The following is a 21,519-nucleotide window of genomic DNA, read 5'->3' as shown; positions in this document are numbered from 1 at the left end:
TCAGTGGCATTACTCTACTAAACATGGAGAGCAATATGGCTCAACTTTGAAGTGTATACAGTTTAAATGTAGTGTTTATTTATTAAAAAAACACCACCAAGTGTTTAATCGCATCCCTCTAGGAATAAGCAACCTGGCTTATGACCTCCAGGTAATTTACGTTGAGACCCCTGTCATTGGAAAATGATCTCTCAGGTCACAAAGCACCTGCCCTTTTCTTATCCCCATGACTTTCTCCAGATAAAGTGGGATAACAATTAGCATATGTGCATCTAAAGCACAGCGCAGCCCCTGCAGAACTGAGACTTACATCATTAATCCTATTCTGTTCTCAATTTCCTTTACTTTTATTTATTCCTGTTTTTTTGTTCTTAGTTGTAATGTTGTATAACCCCAAAGCACTTTTATTTGCATTATATTGTGGGATACAAACAAACTTGAACTTATCAACTTCTAGTCAACATTAATAAGTTGTTCAGTTTAAATCAAAGCAAAAGCATTTTGTGTGTGATCAGACAGAGGTGAACTCCCACAGTCGAGTTTGGACAGGTCTGATTAGAAACACTCACACTCACATCAACATCCTGCACTGAGTTGGATCAAGTACCGATTTGAGAGAGAGAGAGCGTGTGTGTGTGTGTGTGTGTGTGTGTGTGTGTGTATCTATAATTGCATGCATGTGTTTTTTGTGTTTATGTTTATGGGTGTTTTTCTTGAATACAAACAACCTGCTTATTTTGTTCTGACCAACATGAAATGGATTAATTAAAGTGATCACAGGTTATCTTTCAGCTACTGATTGTTTGATATGTGTGACTGTGTACTCTGAGAGACTGTGATCTCCAGACCAGAACACAGAGATGTTCTGGCTGGTTCAGGTTTGGTGCCAGTAAACCAGGACTTCAGATGTTAACCACCAAACAAAGCCACTCTTTGTATCCACGATGATAAGTCAATCAGACAAAGATTACTGCAATCTGATCAGTGTGTGAATGTGTGGGCATGCTGGAAAGATGATTCACAGAGGTGCCTGACGCCAAACAAAAGGTCATCTGTTTTCACATAGTTGTAAATCAAATACCTTTCAGTTTTTTGACAGAGGGCCAAACTTAATTTGTATAGCATTACAAGTCATTATTTCAGGGTCCGATAACTTTTTATAGACATTTATTTGTATGTTTGGACATTTGATAGACACAACTATAAACTGATTAATTAAAAAATAGTATATAATCAATAATAATAATAATAATCCTAAACTGCAGCCCTGTTCATTACACAATACAACATAATAAAGAACACCATGCTATGCATTGCATAACAGAAACATTGATTCCTTTATTAATCTTTCTTTTGAAGGATCAGGTCACCCAATGTCATTACAGTTCTCACTTACTTCTTGTGTTATCTAGCCATTTTATATTATTAGGCAAATAAAACCCAAATTTTCTCTAAGATTAAATATCACTACAGGTAAGTGAGACTTTTGTTTTAGTAATTTAAGTGAATTGACCCTTTTGTTTTACAGATAAAAGTGGTGCATCCATACATTTAACAGTAGCAACAGTAGTTAGATTATTGGCTGTTGAGTATGACTGGATGAGGTCTCCCAATCCTGGGAGTAAAGCATTTACATTTTACATTCTTATTAATGCACACACTAAGTCACAAACAAATATAGGTGATAGGTGTCCGCTGAGCATTGCATTCAATCAGATCTCAATGTGTCAGGAGTCAAGTGTCCAAAACAAATCATTAGTAGAAACAGCTGTCCCTCGAAACAAGCCTAATTACGCCATCAGGTCCAAACATGAAAAAGCCTTTCATGTCCGTATGTGTCAATTGGTTTGCCTTTCATAATGTATGAGTACGTTTGTGTATTAATGTGTGGTAGAGTTTAGATTCTCGGCCCAAGCCCGAATCCGACCGGGCCGGGGCCGTTATTTCCGCCACTATCCTCGGGCCGGACCGGGCCCGGGCCGGACCCTTGATCAAGCATTTTTTGTTTTTTTTTATCCATTACCTATTTAGCCTAATTGGGTGGGGAGAAAGCTATGCCATAATCAGAAATATTATAAATATGTATATATAAGCTATATAAAAGTAACAAATGTGTACAAAATTTAGGCTGCAGTTATAAAATGCAGCACTTCATGCGCGGAGTCTCCTCCTCTCGCACGCATCACACCGGGCCTGCTGTGCTGTATTGTGTATCTTAAGTGCAACATGGAGCTTGAAGATGTAAAGAAAAAAAGAAAAACAGGAGAATTACCTTTGAGCAAGTGTGGAGGAAAGTCGGAGGTATGGAAGCAGTTTAAACAAGTCGTGGGCAGTGACAACAATATGTTGTTCATCATTGTTTCTTTTTTTTAACGTTTCTTCATTCAGATCCATTTGCGATCCGTTCCATTCTGAATAAACAAACAGCGCAGTGTACAGACTTCATCCTTGTTGCATTATTCTAAACAGATTTCTGCAGTTCAAACAACTCTGAATTGTAGTTGAGAATGTCAGTTATAACGGCCCACGTATTAAAAAAATGTCGGTTTAAATCGGGCTCGGGCTCATAATTACAGTTAATGTGTCGGGCCGGGCCGGTCTCGGACGCAACGTGCTCGGGTAGGTTGCTAATAAAACATTAAAAGTAGCATTAGTTAAATATAGGGCTGTCAGCATTAACGCGTTAATCGTAGGGCTGAACGATTTTTGAAAATAATCTAATTGCGATTTTTTTCCCAAATATTGCGATTGCGATTCGATATTCAATTATTTTTTTAAGCTCTTTGTCTTCTGTATTATTCAACAAAGACAAACAATAAATCATTTTATAGTATGAACAACACACAATTACACACTAGACAGTTAAATAAGTAAAAATATAGTATATAGTACACACACACACGTGTATTTTTTTACAGTGCACAGAGGAGCTGCCTCCAGCCCCTCCCCCTCGTGAAGTTGCGTGCTGCCGTGTGCACTTGCTCAGAGAGGCTATCGTTACGTTAGCTAGTTGCTGGTGTTCTTGCCGTGGGATTAACTGTACTAATAAAACCGTTGAAACACCGCGGCCACGCTGCTGTGAAAGCTCCCCGAACGTCATTTATCAGTCTGGTTGTTACCCCTCTCAGTGGCAGCTCCTCCACTCATATCTTTATAACGGAGCTAACCGCTAACCGGAGCTAACCGCTAATCAGAGCTAATCGTTGCCAACCGAGCCTTCAGTTCTGCGTTCGTGTATCCATTAACTGCATGTATGGACTCGAGCCAGAATAAAACCCTTCATTTTATTAAAATGGCTGTAAACGTTTTAAACTACAACTCAGTTGTTTGAATGACAGAAATCAGCTCAAGGTACGGCATAGGGAGCGTGTTGAGTTGATGCTTTTTCTGCGGTGTGCAGACTGATTAGCCCTTTCCAGTCACGTGACCAAATCGCAGCCTTTGCGATTAGGAAATCGCGTTTTAACATATCGCGATATTATCGCAAATGCAATTAATCGTTCAGCCCTAGTTAATCGTGATGCGATTATTAAGATTAAGGGTAACACATCCTGCTGCTGCAGGAATAGCAACGCGGATTTTGGTGCCTCATTCTGGAGCCACTGATATGTCTGCGCTTCTCTCGGATGCTCTGAAACAGACGTTACAGGCAACAGAAACATCGCTGCAGTAGCTGGATTAAACACAGTTACAATGCTGACAGCTAACACTAAACGGTGTAAAGTGTGACCGTATTTCACTGTAGAGGATTCCGACACCGGAATGTAACAATCTGCAGCTGCTGTTGTCGGAAAAACACAGACGGTGCGTTCCATGAAACTGGTAATTTACAGCCTCATGGTGCATTCAAAGTTGTTGTTAAATGCCCTTTTCCCATCTGGTCGTTGTTTTTGTCATTCAACAGCTATTTACTAGTGAAATAAGTTATTGTTACAGTGATTACATTATTATTAAATCATTTAATTTTGACGATATGGCCTTAGCAATAAACAAGCCAAACTTTAATGTCGCCAACTGTTTAGTACCCTCCTTTTTTTTTTAACTTTCTTAAAAAGTATCGGTTCAGGCACCGTTAAGGCACCGGTACCGTTTTAAAAGTACCGCTTTAGCACCGGTATCCAAACCAAACAATACCCAAACCTAATATTGACTCTAGATTCAAATGTGTGACTAGATTAAATATATAATGAACAAATACAAATCTTAAAATCAAGTTCATAAAGTAATTTTCCTCGCATTCATTTTATTCCTAATCAAGATACACTGGTAAGAACTGCTTTCCATTGTTAATATGTACTTAAAAACAGTTCGGAAATGCAAAATAATAGAATTTTAATCATGTGATAAAACATGCGATTAATCGCGATTAACTATAGAAATTCAACGATTAATCGTGATTCAGAAAATGTAATCGTTTGACAGCCCTAGTTAAATATTAATTCACTGCTGAAATAACTGTTATGTATCTTACTCTTTTTACTTTTACTCTTTTCGACTTTATGTATATTTAAGGTTCAAGATTGACTTTATTCGCCCACAAGGTGAGACATTTGTCTTGGGCACTTAACCCACGCTGCAGCCATAAAAAACACAAACAACATGTACAACATGATACAATACCATACAACAAACCATAATATGACCCTAATGGAGTGTGAAACACAACATGGTGTCATGCAGTGCATATAGTTAAACGTTAAATAAATAATAACAACATATAACATATCAGTGCAGTGATCACAAGCGCAACAATAACTCCGCAATAAATCCACAAATCCCCATCATCAACCCGGGCCTGTTCTGGCTTTTATCTGCAACTATATGTTTCATAAATTAATTACTGAGCTGTACTTACTCTTTCACAGGTGACTCAAACCCTACAGTACAGTATGTTACCACTATGCTATCTTACTCTATTTAAGACAGACAGTCTCTTTGATATCAAGATCTTCTGTTTTTTTTTTAAAAACATTTACAGTCAGCCAACCACACAAGAGGCATAACAGAAACAACAAATATAATGTTCAACAAACAACAGTCAATTAAAAAAGAACAATAATTAATTAAAAGAGTCATAAGAAAAATCTGATAGTAAAGCTATAAAACCTCAGACGGAAATGAAACCTGATCCCAGACCTGCCAAGGTTAGTGCAAACATATGGTACTGTATATCTAAGATTAGGTAATTATTAGATTGTCTACTGTAGTTAAGGTTTTAAATGAGACAAGAGATGGAAGATTGGAGGTTTGACTGTAGAGCTTTATAGATGAATATCATAACATGACTATCCCTTCTTGTCAATAACAAGGTATTAGCTAACATGTTTCCTTAGGACCACAGCCCTGCCTGAGGATATTACCAGAATACCTAACAGCACCCTTGAGAAATGCTGTCTTAAATCATTTAAGCACATTTCAAAACTCCATCTGTTGTAATGACACTCACTTAAACTTTGGCACAGCGGGTTGATCTTTAGCCAGGGAATCTCCTGAATTTGCAACATCATTTCTGGAGGTGAGAATTTCCATCCAGCGTGTCTTCACTGATTGATGGTAAAGTGATGGAGAGTCTTGCTTGGTGTTTTCCATCTTTTTTTTGTTTTTGCAGGGAATCTGTCTTCCAGACATGAGTGAATGTGTGTTTAAATCCACATGTAAAGGCATGAGCCTATAGATTAGGGGTGGGTGAAAAAAATCGATACAGCATAGTATCGCAATTTTTTCCGTGGCAATACTGTATCGATACACGGATGCCAAGTATCGATATTTTCATTATATAAATTGCACACGAGAATTTAACTTTTTGGTACTAGAATAATAAAAAATTCAAAGTGAGATGAACAAACAGAGACATTTATATTTTTAGATAAAACAGATGTTGACAAAGGTTTCCTTTGGGGACATAATTTGAAGTTGGAAGAAAATGTATTTAAATTGCAATATATCGCAAAATATCGTAACACAAGTTATCGTGATAATATCGAATTGTGGGGCCTCTGGTGATTCCACCCCCTCCCCCTTACATATGCTAATTTTAAAGTATGTGTATGTTTGTGAGTGCTAAAAGTCCACGTAAGGATATTACAATTATCATCTCTCTTGTTTCTGGAGGTTTCACATAAACCAGTTACCTCTGTGGTAAGTTTGGTGATGAGGTGATGGTACATTGTAGTCATCCACGTATAAATACTAAACAATGCCAGAAACACAGGAAGAGAATGAGAGAGCGTACATGTTGTGAACCTGCATACCTTATTCACACACACACACACACACACACACACACACACACACACACACACACACACACACACACACGGCTCATTACCACTCACTTCAAAGGCATTCTAGTAGTTAAACTCAACAGTTTATCATAAAGCATCATGGAGTTGCAGTAAACACTGGCTCTTTTCTCTCTTTTTCCCTTTATCATTAAAAACATGAGACCAGCTCCTTGCTTGTGTGTGTAAACTCTATAGTAATTGCAGCAAGCCACTCAGGCAAAGTCAGCAAGTTTTTACTATAGTAAAGCAATATAAAGCATTATTAAGTAAAAGGTTGGCTGGTGGCAGCTGGTAATGTGAACAGCATGCATACATACCAAATATATGAAGTGGTATGTGCTACATGATGAAAATACAAAAGTGGGTCACCTTAAAGTGAAATGTTACAAATCCAAATTCCACTGGGCCTGAAGTAGTCTCACATTGCCAGACCTATCTCTACAGCGCTGCTAGGTCTAAAGTCAACTTGTTACATTTGTTTCAGTGAGATGAGATGAGTCATCACTGTCATTTGCTGTAACTTGACCTAATATACTGGATGCAGCTGGATAGCTTTCAGTTGGACGAGTAAGAAACTTTCCAATGGACAGTTTTAGTTTATTTTCTGCCTTCATCTACATATTGTGGGCTTGTTTTATGGATTTCCATTTTGGTGAAATACTTAAATACTTCATATGTTTCACATCTTATACATACAGTTTGTATAGCACTTTTATACTTGTCAGCTTGTTTCTTTGTCTAAACTGAGAACAACTTTCCTGTGAATCCCTTAAGGTTGCATAGGAGTTGCCTCAATTGGCACCAGTGGCTGCTAATGATATTATTTTATTCAGTGAATATGGTTCTCAGAGAGCAGCTACTGCCAGATGCTGGATGTAAACATGTTTGTATGTTCATTTTTATTAATGCTGTGCCAAAAATCTATTTTAATATTTTAAAACTTGCCCTATACTGTAAAGACTTCATGGTCATACCCATGTACCATATCATATCATGTACCATATCAATGTTTTGCATAAAATGTTACATAGCCACTTTTCCTCAAAGTTAAGTAGCTGACTAATGATCAGTTGCAGATAGTGTTGGTTCATGCCACTGAGTTTATGTGACTGACACAAACATGCCAAGACCCAGGTGGTAAAGGTCACACAGGGGACACTTATTTGTAGACTGTTTGAATACAATGCAAGATAGATTTATAGCGATGTTCGGAAACTTTCTTGGTCCAGGAAACACACATATCAGGACTACTGTTACATTCACTGACTGCCAAGTATATTAAAGTCCCATTTCTATGACTCTGACTCATATCACACTGAAGTGCAAAAGTATATGCTGGCTGTATGTATTCATTTTTGGAATGTGTTAATTTCCTGTTTCAATTAAAACTCTGGTCACTGGCTTACGTGAGCGGTGAACGATGATAGTGATTTCAGCTCTGCAGTTACAGGAGGTGTGTCTGGGCCTGACCTTGTTACAGACACACTGCACATGTTAAAGTGACTCCTTTCTGTTCTGTTGTGCAGTGTTTTACCTAATTTCATTTTCACTGGAACTTTTTGTTTGCTAGAAAGTAGCTCCAATGAAAACTGTTCACAGTGAGGTCTCGAAAGAGATGTTGCTGTAGAATTCTCGAAATGTAGTTGATCAATAATAATAACTTTTATTTATATAGCGCCTTTCAAGATACCCAAGGACACTTTACAGAATTACTGTGGCTTAGCTAAAGGAGGTTGTAGGCTGTGGTAAACAGGTAGTGTTTCAGGATCTTTTTTTTTTTTTAAATGTCCAGGGATGTAGCATGACATGCACACCACAAACACAATTCCATTAAGTTTCATTGTAGTAGGGTGGAGGCAGAAATCTTAGACTGTTTGGCTAGTTACTACAAGGGGTAAGTGAGAAGTAATACTGTATTTTTTGGTAATTTGAGTGAACTAACACTTTAGGTTAATACCAGGCAGACATGCAGAACAGTAGGGTCATCAAAGGACACAAATGCTTTAGTAAACACATGTATCCACATGCACACACATTTCCAATCACACAGTCCCAATGGGAACGTACTATTATTTCTTCTCTACATCCTTCTGTAATAGAGAGACTGGCATGCATCTGAAAGCTAATCATCCGTTCCTTGTAGTCATTCAGCTGGCTCAGCGATTACACTGTTTTTTTCTGAGCAGCAGAGCTGGAAGAATTGCTTTCATTTGGCTTTTGTACGAGTGTGCGTGTTTACTTCTGTGCATGTGTATGTTTGTGTATTTGAAGAAACAGATGATGACAAGACAATGACATAGAAGAAAGAGAAAATGAAAAGCTGTGAGCCTAGCTTAATGGCAGCTTCCATATAAACAAACCCAATGAATAGTAATTCCAAAATCATTCATCACTCACAAAATCATCTTATAATGTGAATACTGACAACTGTAGAACCTTTTTCAAGTGAATTAGACCATGCAGTATAGTTGTGCTCCCTGTGCTTTCAGATGACTTTCTACCTGTTTTCGAAGCACCTAAAGCTATTTAAACAATGTATCTAACACTAATATAGTGTCATACAGTCACTTTCTATGCAGACTATTACTGTGGGGGAAATAGACATGTCTTTGCTACTTTTGCTGTCTATTAGCCCCAGGGCATTGTACTGGGCTGCAATGCTTGGCAGCAGAAATGAACACTCAAGTGAGACACAAAACTTTAATCAGAACGGATGGCTGGATACGAAATCAATGTGGAAAATAAGGCAATAGACTTATTGGAATTAGCCATTGAACATTTCCTCTAATGCCGGGGACAGTTTATTATTAACTCTAACACACAGTGTGAGTTTTTCTTACCTGACTCTGAACTGTTTGCTACATTAAACAAGTTTGCTTTTATGTAAAAGTGTCAGGTAAAAAAATACATTTACATTAACATACATATGTGTTGGGACCGTCGAGGAGGTTAAACATAATCTTTTTCAAGCAAAGGGTTTTCAGTCAACATGTGACTCAAAGACAAAAGACCCAGAGACCATGTGGTCTTTCAGACAAAGGATCTTGGCCTACGGTAAAGTCCACATCCCTTGCTCCAAACTCCTAAATGAAGGAAAGGAGCTAAGAAGAGTAAAATGGTGTCAGGGAGGGGCCTGCAAATAAGGTTCGACACCTTCAGCTTCACTTTGACTCTCCCATTGGATCAGAGGTACCATAAAAACAGCATGGAGCCAGGTCTGGTGGCCTGAGCTATAAAACTCCATGTTCTCGTCTTTTGCCCTGTGACTTTGGTCACTACAGCATGACACACAGAAACAAATGTTTTCCACCTCAACTCCAGTTGACGACAGGTCAGCACGACAAGTTTGTGCTAAAACTTCCATTTTTGAAACAAAGTGGATTTAATTTCGGTGCTGGGAGCACCGTGGATCCTCTGAAACCACTCGACAGTGTTTTCATATCTGCAGGAGAAGGAAACAACGTTTTTCTTCTCAAGTCGACTCTAGCTCCCTTCCTTCTGCTCTTTTTGGAAGGAAAGCTTCCTCTGATCTGCTGACGAGCAGACACGGACCCCCGTTTCTTTCGTGGAAACCTACGGACAAACGGACTGAACATACAGTAAGAAGGCTTACGTCTGGGCAGAGATAAATAGTGTGTTTTATTAATGAGTAATTTGCTATTGCTGCTACTTTGTATTACCATTAATGTGATCTGATTAATACAGCGCTACTGCTGCGCGTGTAATGTATTAATCTAGGATTGTGACCGCTGAGTCAAATCTATTCTGTGAATGTACTCTGATCACGGTGCATTGTTGATATGTTGTGTTGAATATAATGTAGCTAGGGTAACTGTAAATGCTATATTGCTAGCTCCTTCCACGGAGTTTAGGTGCTGTACACCGGAGTGGTTATAATGAACGTCCCCTCAGTCAGACGAAATTCTCAGAGTCTGCGCCTAATTCCACTTTAGTCCAGACATGAGTTGACTGAGAGGGTTGGTCATTATCGGTAACCAAGATCCAAGTAAAAATATATCTCTTTTTCTAACCTTTCTCTCACACACACACATATATGAACACATAGCTAGTTACACACACGCGCTAAGGTGAACAGCTGGCCAAACAGCGAGTCACATAAACTGCAGAGCGCGCACCGCTCCACAGTTCTGCGCTCCTGTGTGTCCTTCTTGTCAACCACACGTGTGCAGACACGTAAGCTTAGCAGCTAGCCTATTGTTGGTAGCACATAGCTTAGCCTGAATGAGCTAACGGCTAATCTTGGGCCTAGCCTATCAATACCTCCCTCTTGGGGTGAAACAGTTTTGTGCAGCTCACAAGAGTAGCCATTTTTGTAGTCTTTGGCTAGACTACACCTTGTCATCCCCTCCTCTTTCACACTCACACACTCACACCCACACACACACACACACACACACACACACACACACACACACACACAGAGAGGGTCTCCCACATGCTGTTTTGTTTTGTTTTGTTGTACTTAAAAGAAACGTATATTGGTTTTAGTTGATCAAAGGATTATTGATTGGCCATTGATAATTTTGAAGTTAATAAATTCTACTATACTTTAATTAGCAGTTGTTTGTGATTATTTGTGTATTATTGTATTAACTGCTGGTTAAACACAGGTCAGTGCTCGGATTTCACCCTTCCACTGACAAATGAGACTATTCCACAGTTCAATATTGGCCCCTGAAGTTTCAGGGTGGTGCCCCGTTTTGATTGTTTGTTGATTTGATAAAGTTAATAATAACCATATTCATAACTTTATTAATATTGATAAACATCTTTGATAATGTCAATAATTGAATCTGTACCTCTACGAGTACCCAACATATGTCAATAGCAATGCACTTATAAAAAGCAGGAAAGAAGACTGATAGCTCATAAACATGGATGTAAACAATGCTACCTTCAGGGATGTACTGGGACAAAAATTCGGCCCGTGACTTTGGGATGGAGCGGAGAGGACGTGAAGAGTGCACGTAAAACATTTTTTGTAAGCAATTTTATATACTACTATATAATATACTACATATACTCATGAAAATGAAGTAGTATAAATGACATCAGTAACTTAGACAATTACCAATTACTAACCATTGAAAAGTAACAAAGATTTCTAATTCAACAGGCAACATTACAGGCAATAGTGGATCTTTCGGCCCGTGATGGACCGGCTGTTCGGGAAATCTCCTGAACCCCCGATGGCCAGTCCGCCCCTGGCTGCCCTTTAAAATATATATTTTTTTAAATGTCTTTGCTAATGTATTTTGAGGAAGGAAATGCACTCGACACGTTTGTTCGATCTCTAGAATACACACCATGAATTATACTGGGAAACTGTAAATATAAATATAACTATGTACAAGAACAACTCCAGATGGTACTATAATGGTATTATAATTCACAGGTGTAACTACTAGCAATAGTTATCTTAACATTGCACAATAATTATGTATGTTTGTAATATCAAAGTAACATGCTTTATTTTCTGAAGATCTCAAAATAACCCAAACTCACATAACCCACGTTGTTTTCTCATTATACAGTAATTAAAGAAAAAAACCTGTGAGACCATGTTGAGGTAAGCATCTATAATCTGAACTTTTTCAAACTTTTCTCCCTCAAAAGCACATAAACATAAATAAATAAACACACACACACACACACACACACACACACACACACACGCTCACACTAAACTTTTACTGCATCCCATCTGCCTGTTTCCTTCCACCGGCAAACAACTTCCTGTCCCTGGCCATAACCTTCGGGGAAATACCTGCTGGCTTCTTAATAGCTGCCATCAAACAGCAGAGCCTGAAAACACCATGTCGCTGCATGGTCACTTTTACCTTATCTCCCCCCACTCTTCTCCCTCCATATTTCTTCATCTGCCACAAACTGCCCTCTTCTAACCCCTAGTAACTGCTTTCATGTGAGACTGACAGAGAGCTACACACAGATTTGAAGCCTTTTTCCCCAAACTCTGTCACATTTGCTCTACTAAGGCTAAAATGTCAATCATCGATCTATAGACTCTGTAAATCCACTGTCTCGTCACTCAACTACACACACACTTTGTTTCTCACAGTGGAGAAACAAGTAAGAAGAGACAAGCCTAAGAAGGAAAGTCTGAATAGTGAAGAGCCACTGTTGTGTGAGACAGCCAGGTGTATAAAAGAGTGGTTTCGTTATTATTTTCTTTATATTTTAGTCACATTTTATACAGCCGTAAGTCTAGTGTCTAGAATTGTAGAGTGTAAGACAGAAAACAAACCGTAATCAAAATGTAATTTAAGGATTTGTATTCCAAGTCATCAAGACAAACTGCTCATCGAAGGGGGTCCAAAGTAGACTAATCAGAAGTGAATCATGATGGCACTGACTGACTGATTACAATGACCCTTCAAATCAGACTGGCAGCTATTAAATATAGCTGCTCTTTGCTCCATTTTCCTTGACTGTTCTGGGAAAAGATTATTCCCCTTGAAGGCATTTTGAGTGAAAACATCCCATGGAGCTTAGCTATGCAATGGTTTCACCAGACCCCAGGGAAACATAACTGTGCCCAAAAGAAATCTGGTGACATGATTGAAAAAATATTTTAAAATCCCACTTTACTTGTTCATTGTTCTGTTTAGAGAAGACAACATGGGGCAGGATTCAGAGGAAACCACAATGGGATGTAGTCTGTCAAATGGAAGTAATATGATGTTAAAAGCCTAGGCCATCTGCATACTTTTCCTGGTTTTTCAAATGAAAACGCCCACTCAGCCTTAGCAAAAAGCGTGACGTTGATTACCAGAGCAAGCTAATCAATAAGGTTATGAATAATGTGAACGCTCACACTAGCTGAGTCAATGTTAGCTGTGCTTAGTTTGGAAATAACCACTGCTGTGGACGCCACATTAGGCATCGGTAGCGGTAGACCAGCAACCCCCGTATTCTGCGAGGTGAAATTACTGTTTTTGTCAATGGAGCCTAGTGGAATTGAAGAGTGCGATATAACAGCTTCAGTTCCCTGTCGATTGATTAGTTGGTTAGTTTGTGTTATTGTGTGACTTTTCAAACCCGACCTAACGTGGCGTCCACAGCCTTACATGGCTCAGCTTCCTGTCTGCTTCTCTAAACTGGGACCATGCCGACCGCCATCCAAGTTACTGTACTGTACTGTACTGAAGCAATGTCATCATACAGAAACCTACAGGTCAGGTTACGTGGGAAAACGTTTTTAGAAGGGCTTAGGAAAACAGCATTTTGACGCTAAAACATATGCACCAAAATGTGAATGTTTGGATTTGAATACATAAGGAACACTACTGGGAAGCTACAGAATGATATAAAAAAACCTCAAAAACTGTTTTTGCCGATTGCTTACACACTGGAGCAAAACATTGGCTCAGATGTGCACCACTATAAGCACAATGTCAGCCTTACACTTTTTGCAAAACACACTTGTATACATTAGACACAGAAGTATATCATGATGTCACTTCCTTGCAATAGAGAGCAGAAGTCACGCCCCTTCCGGTGGACCTTATGGGACCTTAATTTGGAAAAAAATATGAAGGGTAGTGAACGGGGAGAGGCCAATTTTTTTTTGATCCCGTTTGAATTGAGTCATGGATTACATATATGATGTCCGTCAATTTAAAAGAAAAATTTTCAGCCGAAGAAAGTCTCAGTTAGCCATAGGTTTGTCATATGACCACTTGGTTTTGTGTAAAACCGTTCAGTGAACTACATCTCTCGTCTCACACAATTTATGTCACCTAGCTTGATGCTCAACTTACTAGCTAGCTAGCTTAGCTCTGTCCCACAACACATGTAACGTTATCTTACCTGATGTGTTTTATCCAGTGAAATGTTTTCAGCAGATAAGCAAAAGAACACACGAGATCCTCTGCTCATTTGAGTAACGTTACATCCCCGGTACGATACACAGAGACATCGTAGCTTCAGCGAGATGTCATCCATGCGACTTTGAAGTGTGTAGTCTTTCTAATTACATATTTTCACAGTCTTATACTTCAACAGTTTAACAATAAACTGAGACTTTCTTCGGTTGAAAAATTATCTCTAAAATTGACGAACATCATATTTGTAATCCATGGCTCAATTCAAACGGGATAAAAAAAATTATTATTATCTCTCCATTGACTCTCATTCATATTTCTTCGAAAGATAGGTCCCATTGGCCAGAAGTAGAAGGGCGTGACTTCGGCTCTCTATTCCAAAGCACTGACTGTCAAATGACCACACCTATGATGAGCCAATCTGTGAAACACAGCCATCAGGTGCGTAAACACATGATTGCTTAATTGTAGACACACCAATCAGGTTTACGCACTATACAAATGCAGCAGGTAAGTCTAATATTTTCTGTACTGTATACAGTATTTTATGTTTGTCTGTTGTTTGCTGAGCTAACAGTGTTATGCACACTACTGTAGTAGTATGAAAACTGTTTTGTTGTGATTCTCCATATTGACATGTTGACTGATTTGGGTATATGGAGAGAAATAAATTATATTTTCCTCAGTCTGCAGAATGGTTCTTGTGAAGTGTTTGGTGAACATATTGTATATTTCTCTGTGTACTTCATTTACAGTACTCTAATCACTGAGAAGTATAATTATTAAAAGTGTTTTAGGTTAGCAACAGCAGTGTGTAACTGGTTCAAACATAATTAAGTCATATGAAACGTGTGTTTCATATGGTAACAAAATATGTTTTTTATAAATTAGTGTATAGTTTTTGCAAGAGTGTTTCATTTAGCAAAGGGTCTGAGGTGTTCTGCTAATTGGTGTGTGGTTGTGCTAACTGTGTGTAGTGTTTTGAAAAACCGGTCCCTGTTTTCAAAATAGTGCTTAAGCATTAAAAAAAATCTGTAATATATGAGAGAATATGTGAGATGAAGAGGGTCAATTTATCACATTCTTTCTTCCTGTATTTTTTACTTGTGTTTCCTCTCTGCTTTACCTTTTACCTTTTTTAATACTTTTTTGGCCTTAAATGTAATGATTTTATGTGCTTAGTTCATCCATCAGTGTTTTCATCATCATTCAATCAATCAATTCATGACTTATTCACGGCTTATTGCCCTGTTAAATTCAAGGTATACAGAACAAAAAACAAACTTCTCTGTTTGTTTGTATGAAACCAACTTGGTTCTGCCTGTACACTAAACTATGTGTACTCTAATCATGGTTATGTATAATTCGGCCTGTTTTTATGTGTGTCTGGTTGTTTAAGTGTGTGTGTGTGTGTACCTGTGGCCTTCTCAGGGTTGTTACACATGAAGCAGAGCCAACCTCCCTCTTCCTCACTGTAGCCAAACAGGTCAAAGAAACGCACCTCCTCAAGCTGAATCTGGAGACTGTCCAGGTCCTGAAGACAGACAGAAAGAAAGTATGAGAAAGTATCAGAATGTTCATTAAATGTCCTGTAACTATACTTAAACTTCTTATTTGGTATCTTCTTCTTTATTCTTCTTTATTAATATTGAGGGTTAGGGTTAGCCTTTAGTCACAGAAGACATTTCGACATGTCACAGTAGGAAAAGCATGAGTGTAAATAATGCTTCAGTATCAGGGTCCTGGTATTGTGCATGCTGGCTCCCTGTCACACTCTCACAGCTTACTGGGACACTTGAATAGAACAGAACCATTGTTAATGTTATTAGTACTGTAGCACCTGTGCTTTACTATGACCGGTCAAAATGTGAAAAGGCTACTAATCTTCCAATACTGAGTCTGATCCATCCAATACTATTTATTCACTGCATATTACAGCTGCACAGTGCACACACAGTTTAGGACTGAATTGATATATAATATTTTGTCCAGTGTACTCTTGTGCTTTATATAATATCTGTGTCAATGTTGATCAGCACAGACAGCCTCTCCTCAAATACAGTTTGAACAAAACACTTTAACACTTTTAACCAACTTTAGCAGTGCACTGGATACATGTAAAAAGAAAGATGAAGTTTTCTGTAAACCAAAGTGGCTCTGCTCAAATTGTTTGCACATTGTACACCTCTATTGTGTCACCTTAGACAACTGGTGTACCCAGATGAAAAAACAAAGGATAGGAAAGTTTATTTACAGTATCAGGCTTTATATACAGTAGCTAATACTGATGCATCAGCACTGATCCTGATCCTGTAGACCCGCTCAGAGTCCGCCTGCTGTTCTCTTTATTTTCTACCATCCAAAATACTATAAAGAGAAAGAAGACAAGAGTTTCAACCAGCCCACAGAAATCTGTTAACTCTTTGTAAAGCTGCTGTTTATGCAGATACACACACACACACACACACACACGCACACATGTATACACAGTCCCAAGCATATACACACAAATGATAAGTAACCCTCAAGAGGTACCTTAAAGCTTGACATTCCAGTTATGGACTGTGCAACTGTGTATTGAGTGAGTGTGTGCGTGTGTGTGTGTGTGTGTGTGTGTGTGTGTGTGTGTGTGTGTGTGTGTCAGAATAGAAAGTAATGGAAACCAATACAAATCCCTGTAGACCCTCTGCATATGGTAAGAGTTATACTTCACTTTAAATACACATAAACACACTTCAGTGACAGTTAAACCCATGAGATAATTCATATTCATTTTAGGCTGGTTTTGGAGAAAAACAGGAACATTTAAGGAGGTGATGGATTACTGTCATCAGTCTTCATGACAAAGAAGCAGTCATTCTCCTGTGTGTGTGTTCATACTCTACTACTCTATATATTTACCCACAGTATTTCTGTGTCGGTGTGTTCATATTAAGATAGCTGTTTAACCTATTCTCTCAATTTTGATTTCACAGTTTAAATATCCTGACCACTAAACTAACTAAGTATTCTGAAGTAAAAGCAGAGTATTTTGCCTCCTTCATCATTTCTCTGAACTCTCTCCTTTCACGTTTTCTGATGATCAATTTCAGAAGGAGAGTAGTATTTCTCACCATGGCAAAGTTAGACTCACATAAAACGCCCAGAGGGAGCTGTATTTGAAGGAGTAGAAGAAAAACAGGTAGCTGCAATGGCTGAGCCATTAGTGTGTTTGACCTTTCGACCCGTGCCCCTTAAGCCCGTCCTTGAAGTTAATGAGCTGTTTTTCAGTTTTCAGGTGTGTATTCCCATTTGGACCACTGAACCTATCAAAACACACACACACACACACACACACACACACACACACACACACACACACACACACACACAGTACCGGCCACAAACAACCACGTGATTGAAAGAGCAGAGCGTTTAGAGTCATCTATACATCAGAGCCTTTCTTTGTGTTGTTACAACCTAAATAACTGAGGTGGAAGGGCTTTGCCCGCAGATACTGATAAACCAGGACCATGTGTGGCAGAGAGAGACGGCCATCTGTGGGGTTACCCGATCATTATCATTATGATTCAGGGGAATGAGTGGTCTTCAGGAGACACATGTTGCAACTGTGAGAAATACTTATTTTAAATCCAGACAGAGACAGTGTGAGAGACAGAAAGGTGGAAGTGAAAGAAATAGCAAGTATAAGAAAGACTGGATAGAGAAAACAAGAGAGAGAAATTAAAATATCCACAAATGGTGACAGTGATGGAAAGTACACATTTTAAGTACTGTAAGTACAATTTTGAGGTACTTCTACTTTACTTGACTATTCTCATGCTATACTACTTTATACTTCTACTTCACTACATTTCAGAGTGAAGTATTGTACTATTTACTCCACTACATTTATCTGACAGCTGTAGCTCTACTAGTTACTTTGCATATCAGAATTTCACATTAAAAACACCTGACACATGATAAGATTATAAAATGCAATGCATTCATATAGATTTAACTACTGAATGGTACTCTAACCAATTTTACACATGAAGTTCATTTTAATCGTCAAGAGGGTTCTCGGTCTGTATAATGTCTTCATGTGGCTCTGGAGAGAGCTTTTTACAGTAAAGTCTGAGAAAATAAGTCAGTTTCTGCTTATAACAAACAAAAATTATAAGTCTAAGCTGAGCAGGTAGTATGCAATTGGTTTTTAGAGCTTTTTCACTGAAAACATCTGCCTGCTGCTGCCGAAAACAACGTTATAAAAGCAGTGAGAGAGAACCAAACAGTAAAGTTGCAGGGTGGACACCTAAAGGCTAAAGGCTCTGTAAAGCCAAGAGGAGCTGCAGATTCACATGATAATTCTCTGTAGGTCCTAGGGGTGGGAATCACCAGAGGCCCTACAATACGATATTATGAGGATACTTATGTCACAATACGATATTGTAATTTTAAACACATAGCGATATTCTGCGATATATTGAAATTTATTACCTTTTTCCAACTTCAAATTATGTCCCTAATGGAAAACTTTGTCAACATCTGTTTTATCTTTATTTTACCAACTTCCTTTTGTATGCTGACCTCATCAGAAAACAAACTCAACTGCACCATCTAGTGGACTGAAAAAGCAATTGATTTAATTATTCTAGTACCAAAAAGTTAGCCTGGTTGACACCAGACCCTTCTCAGTTGTAACTGAGAGTGGGTCTGGGCAAGGTTCATTCACAGCCCATTTCCAAAGGGGCGTCACCAACAGACGCTGCTCAAATGCCTCTGGGCGCAATTGGATAGTCCTTCAACCAATCAGACCAACGATCCGGGTGATGTAGCAGCTACAGCGGCATCAACGGGTTGCTGCGCTTCGTAGCCATCATGTTGAATGTAAACAAAAAGCTGCTTACCGTCACTGTGCTATCGTCATTGTTCTATCGTCATCGTGTCAACGGTTGTGATTGGTGCCTCGATTTGGAAAAATTGGAAATGGGCTTGAATGGGCTCTTGGCCAGACTGACTTGCAGAGAAAAAATAAACATTCTGTGGTTATTTTATTTTTAGAAAAGCTGAAAATTCTCTGCTCTTTAGCAGATGCGTTATTTTCACATTGTAAAGAATACTTTGTTGGATAAGATAAGGCACACAATTCATTTTAAAGTTTAAGCAGTGCATGTCTAAAGTCAGTTAGACTACATGCTAGTTTGGTTGTATACGATCATTTGAACCTATAGAGAGGGGAGGAGACTTCTAATAATGAGATGAGAGGGTATGAAACAAAAGGAGAGGACAGTAGAGGAGACGAGAGGACAGATAAGCTTTATGGAGGTTTCCTGAATAAACTTAACCAGAAAAACAGAAGACAGTGGGAGGTGGAGGCAGAAAGAGGAGTAGAGAGGGCAGTGTGAGTAAGGAGAAAGGTGAGTGGATGAGAAGTGGGAGTGTTGGAAAGGGGAGTGGATGAAGGATATAAACAAGGCTTTATTTCTGTCTCCGTTCACATTCATCCACAGCTCTTTCTGGGCATAAGGATGTTTTGATACAGTATATATATATATATATATATAAGCTGTTTCAAACAGGCACAGAGAGAGGCAACAATTCTTAAATGTAAACCAGATCCTAAAAGTCCATTTCCTCCTTCAGCTCTTGCTTTCGTCTTCCCATCCTGCCCGTTTTGTGTGTATTTCCTTCCCATAATGTCTTTATCTAATCTCAGTCTCAGCTCTGTCTTTACCTTTACTCTATCTCTTGGAATTCAGCCTTTCTCCTTTAATCCTCTTCCTCCACCAAACTTTATCTCCACGCTCTCACTCTGAGAAAAGCGGAAGCCTGAGAAGGGAGATACTTGACAAGTATTGTTTCACCATTCTTTCTTTAGCCCAGTCTCCCATCATATCTCATGTCTTCCTTCTTTTCCTCTTTCGCTTCCTCTTTTCTCTTGCCACATTTCTCATTTCATTGTACCTCTTCCCACTCCCACCATCCTCCTGTCTTTTTCAGTCTGCATGTTCACGTCTTCCTCCATTGTGTTTTATCTCTCCACATTTTTTCTCTCTCTACTTTTGCTTTTCCTATAATACTTATTTCTTTCCTCTTCTTTAACCATATATTTTTACTCTTAACTCTCTCTCATCCCCTTTCTTCCTCTCCCCTCTTTAAGGTTTGACCCTTCTCATTCCCTTTTTCTTTCATGCTTTATCTTAATCACTTAGTGCCTGCATGCTTTTTTCCAAATCTTGACCATTTCTTTCCATAAAGTCGTTTTCTTTCATCCTTCAACCTCCAATTTCCTCCCTTGTACTGATTTATGTCTGTTGTGATTAACGCAACGATGGTGCAGCTCTCCAATTTCGTGGAGCTCAAGTTTAACCTTAGATTTATCTTTATATCTCTTGACCCGGCTGCCTCTTTAACTCTTTTTACTATTTCCATGCTTTAAACCCATTAGCTTTTTATTGTTACTGTATCTTTCTCAACCTTTTCCTCCCGAGTAGCTCACATCCATCTCTTTCTGCTCATCCTAAAAGCTCTTACCTCCCTCCATCCCTCTCCTCTTTGCTTATGCCAGCTTTATATTATCCAGTCCCTCCAGGATTTTGCGATGTCGCGATCACGCCAATTCACGCCAATTCAACCAATCACGTGACTTTGAAAAAATCGCAACTTTTTTTGCAACTTTGACTGTCTCCCGCAACTTCATTGCAACAAACATACAAAAGACATTGTGATTTTTATCGCAATTTTTTACAAAAGCTCCCGCAAAATCAGGCATGTTGGGCCGCAACAATCTATAAAAAAAGGTTGTGAAATCCTGGAGGGACTGATTATCTCTGTGTCATAATTCAATTCAATTCAATTTTATTTATAGTATCAAATCATACCAAGAGTTATCTCAAGACACTTTACAGATAGAGTAGGTCTAGACCACACTCTATAATTTACAAAGACCCAACAAGTCTAGTAATTCCCCCAAGAGCAAGCATTTAGTGTGACAGTGGCGAGGAAAAACTCCCTTTTAGGAAGAAACCTCGGCAGACCCAGGATCTTGGTAGGCGGTGTCTTACGGTGCCAGTTGGGGGTGTGATGAACAGTGGCAATAGTAGTCACAATAAAGATAATGGAACTATGACTAGAAATAGTAGTTGTAGTAGTTCATGGCGTAGCAGGGCACTGCAGGGTGTTACAGGGTGTAGCAGGGCATAGCAGGGCAGAGCAGGACATAGCAGGACGTAGCAGGACATAGCAGGACGTAGCAGGATGTAGCAGGACGTAGCAGGGCATAGCAGGATGTAGCAGGGCGTAGCAGGATGTAGCAGGACGTAGCAGGACATAGCAGGACATAGCAGGGCGTAGCAGGGCGTAGCAGGATGTAGCAGGACGTAGCAGGG

General features: G+C 38.9%; 1 protein-coding gene across 4 annotated transcripts in view; it reads right to left on the bottom strand.

The window, feature by feature from the left end:
• The window catches only part of veph1 (ventricular zone expressed PH domain-containing 1), a 102,108-nt gene that overhangs the window by 6,051 nt on the left and 74,538 nt on the right, over positions 1-21,519 (bottom strand). For all 4 annotated transcript variants that reach the window (XM_036004087.1, XM_031290725.2, XM_036004088.1 and 1 more), the window contains one exon: positions 15,566-15,683. In XM_036004087.1, coding sequence (XP_035859980.1) covers positions 15,566-15,683 — 118 coding nt within the window. The remainder of the gene's footprint in view (positions 1-15,565; positions 15,684-21,519) is intronic.

Source organism: Sander lucioperca, chromosome 8, assembly GCF_008315115.2.
Source record: "Sander lucioperca isolate FBNREF2018 chromosome 8, SLUC_FBN_1.2, whole genome shotgun sequence".
NCBI lineage: Eukaryota > Metazoa > Chordata > Actinopteri > Perciformes > Percidae > Sander > Sander lucioperca.
The sequence above is the reverse complement of the archived record's forward strand: the minus strand, read 5'-3'. Positions and strand labels throughout refer to the sequence as shown.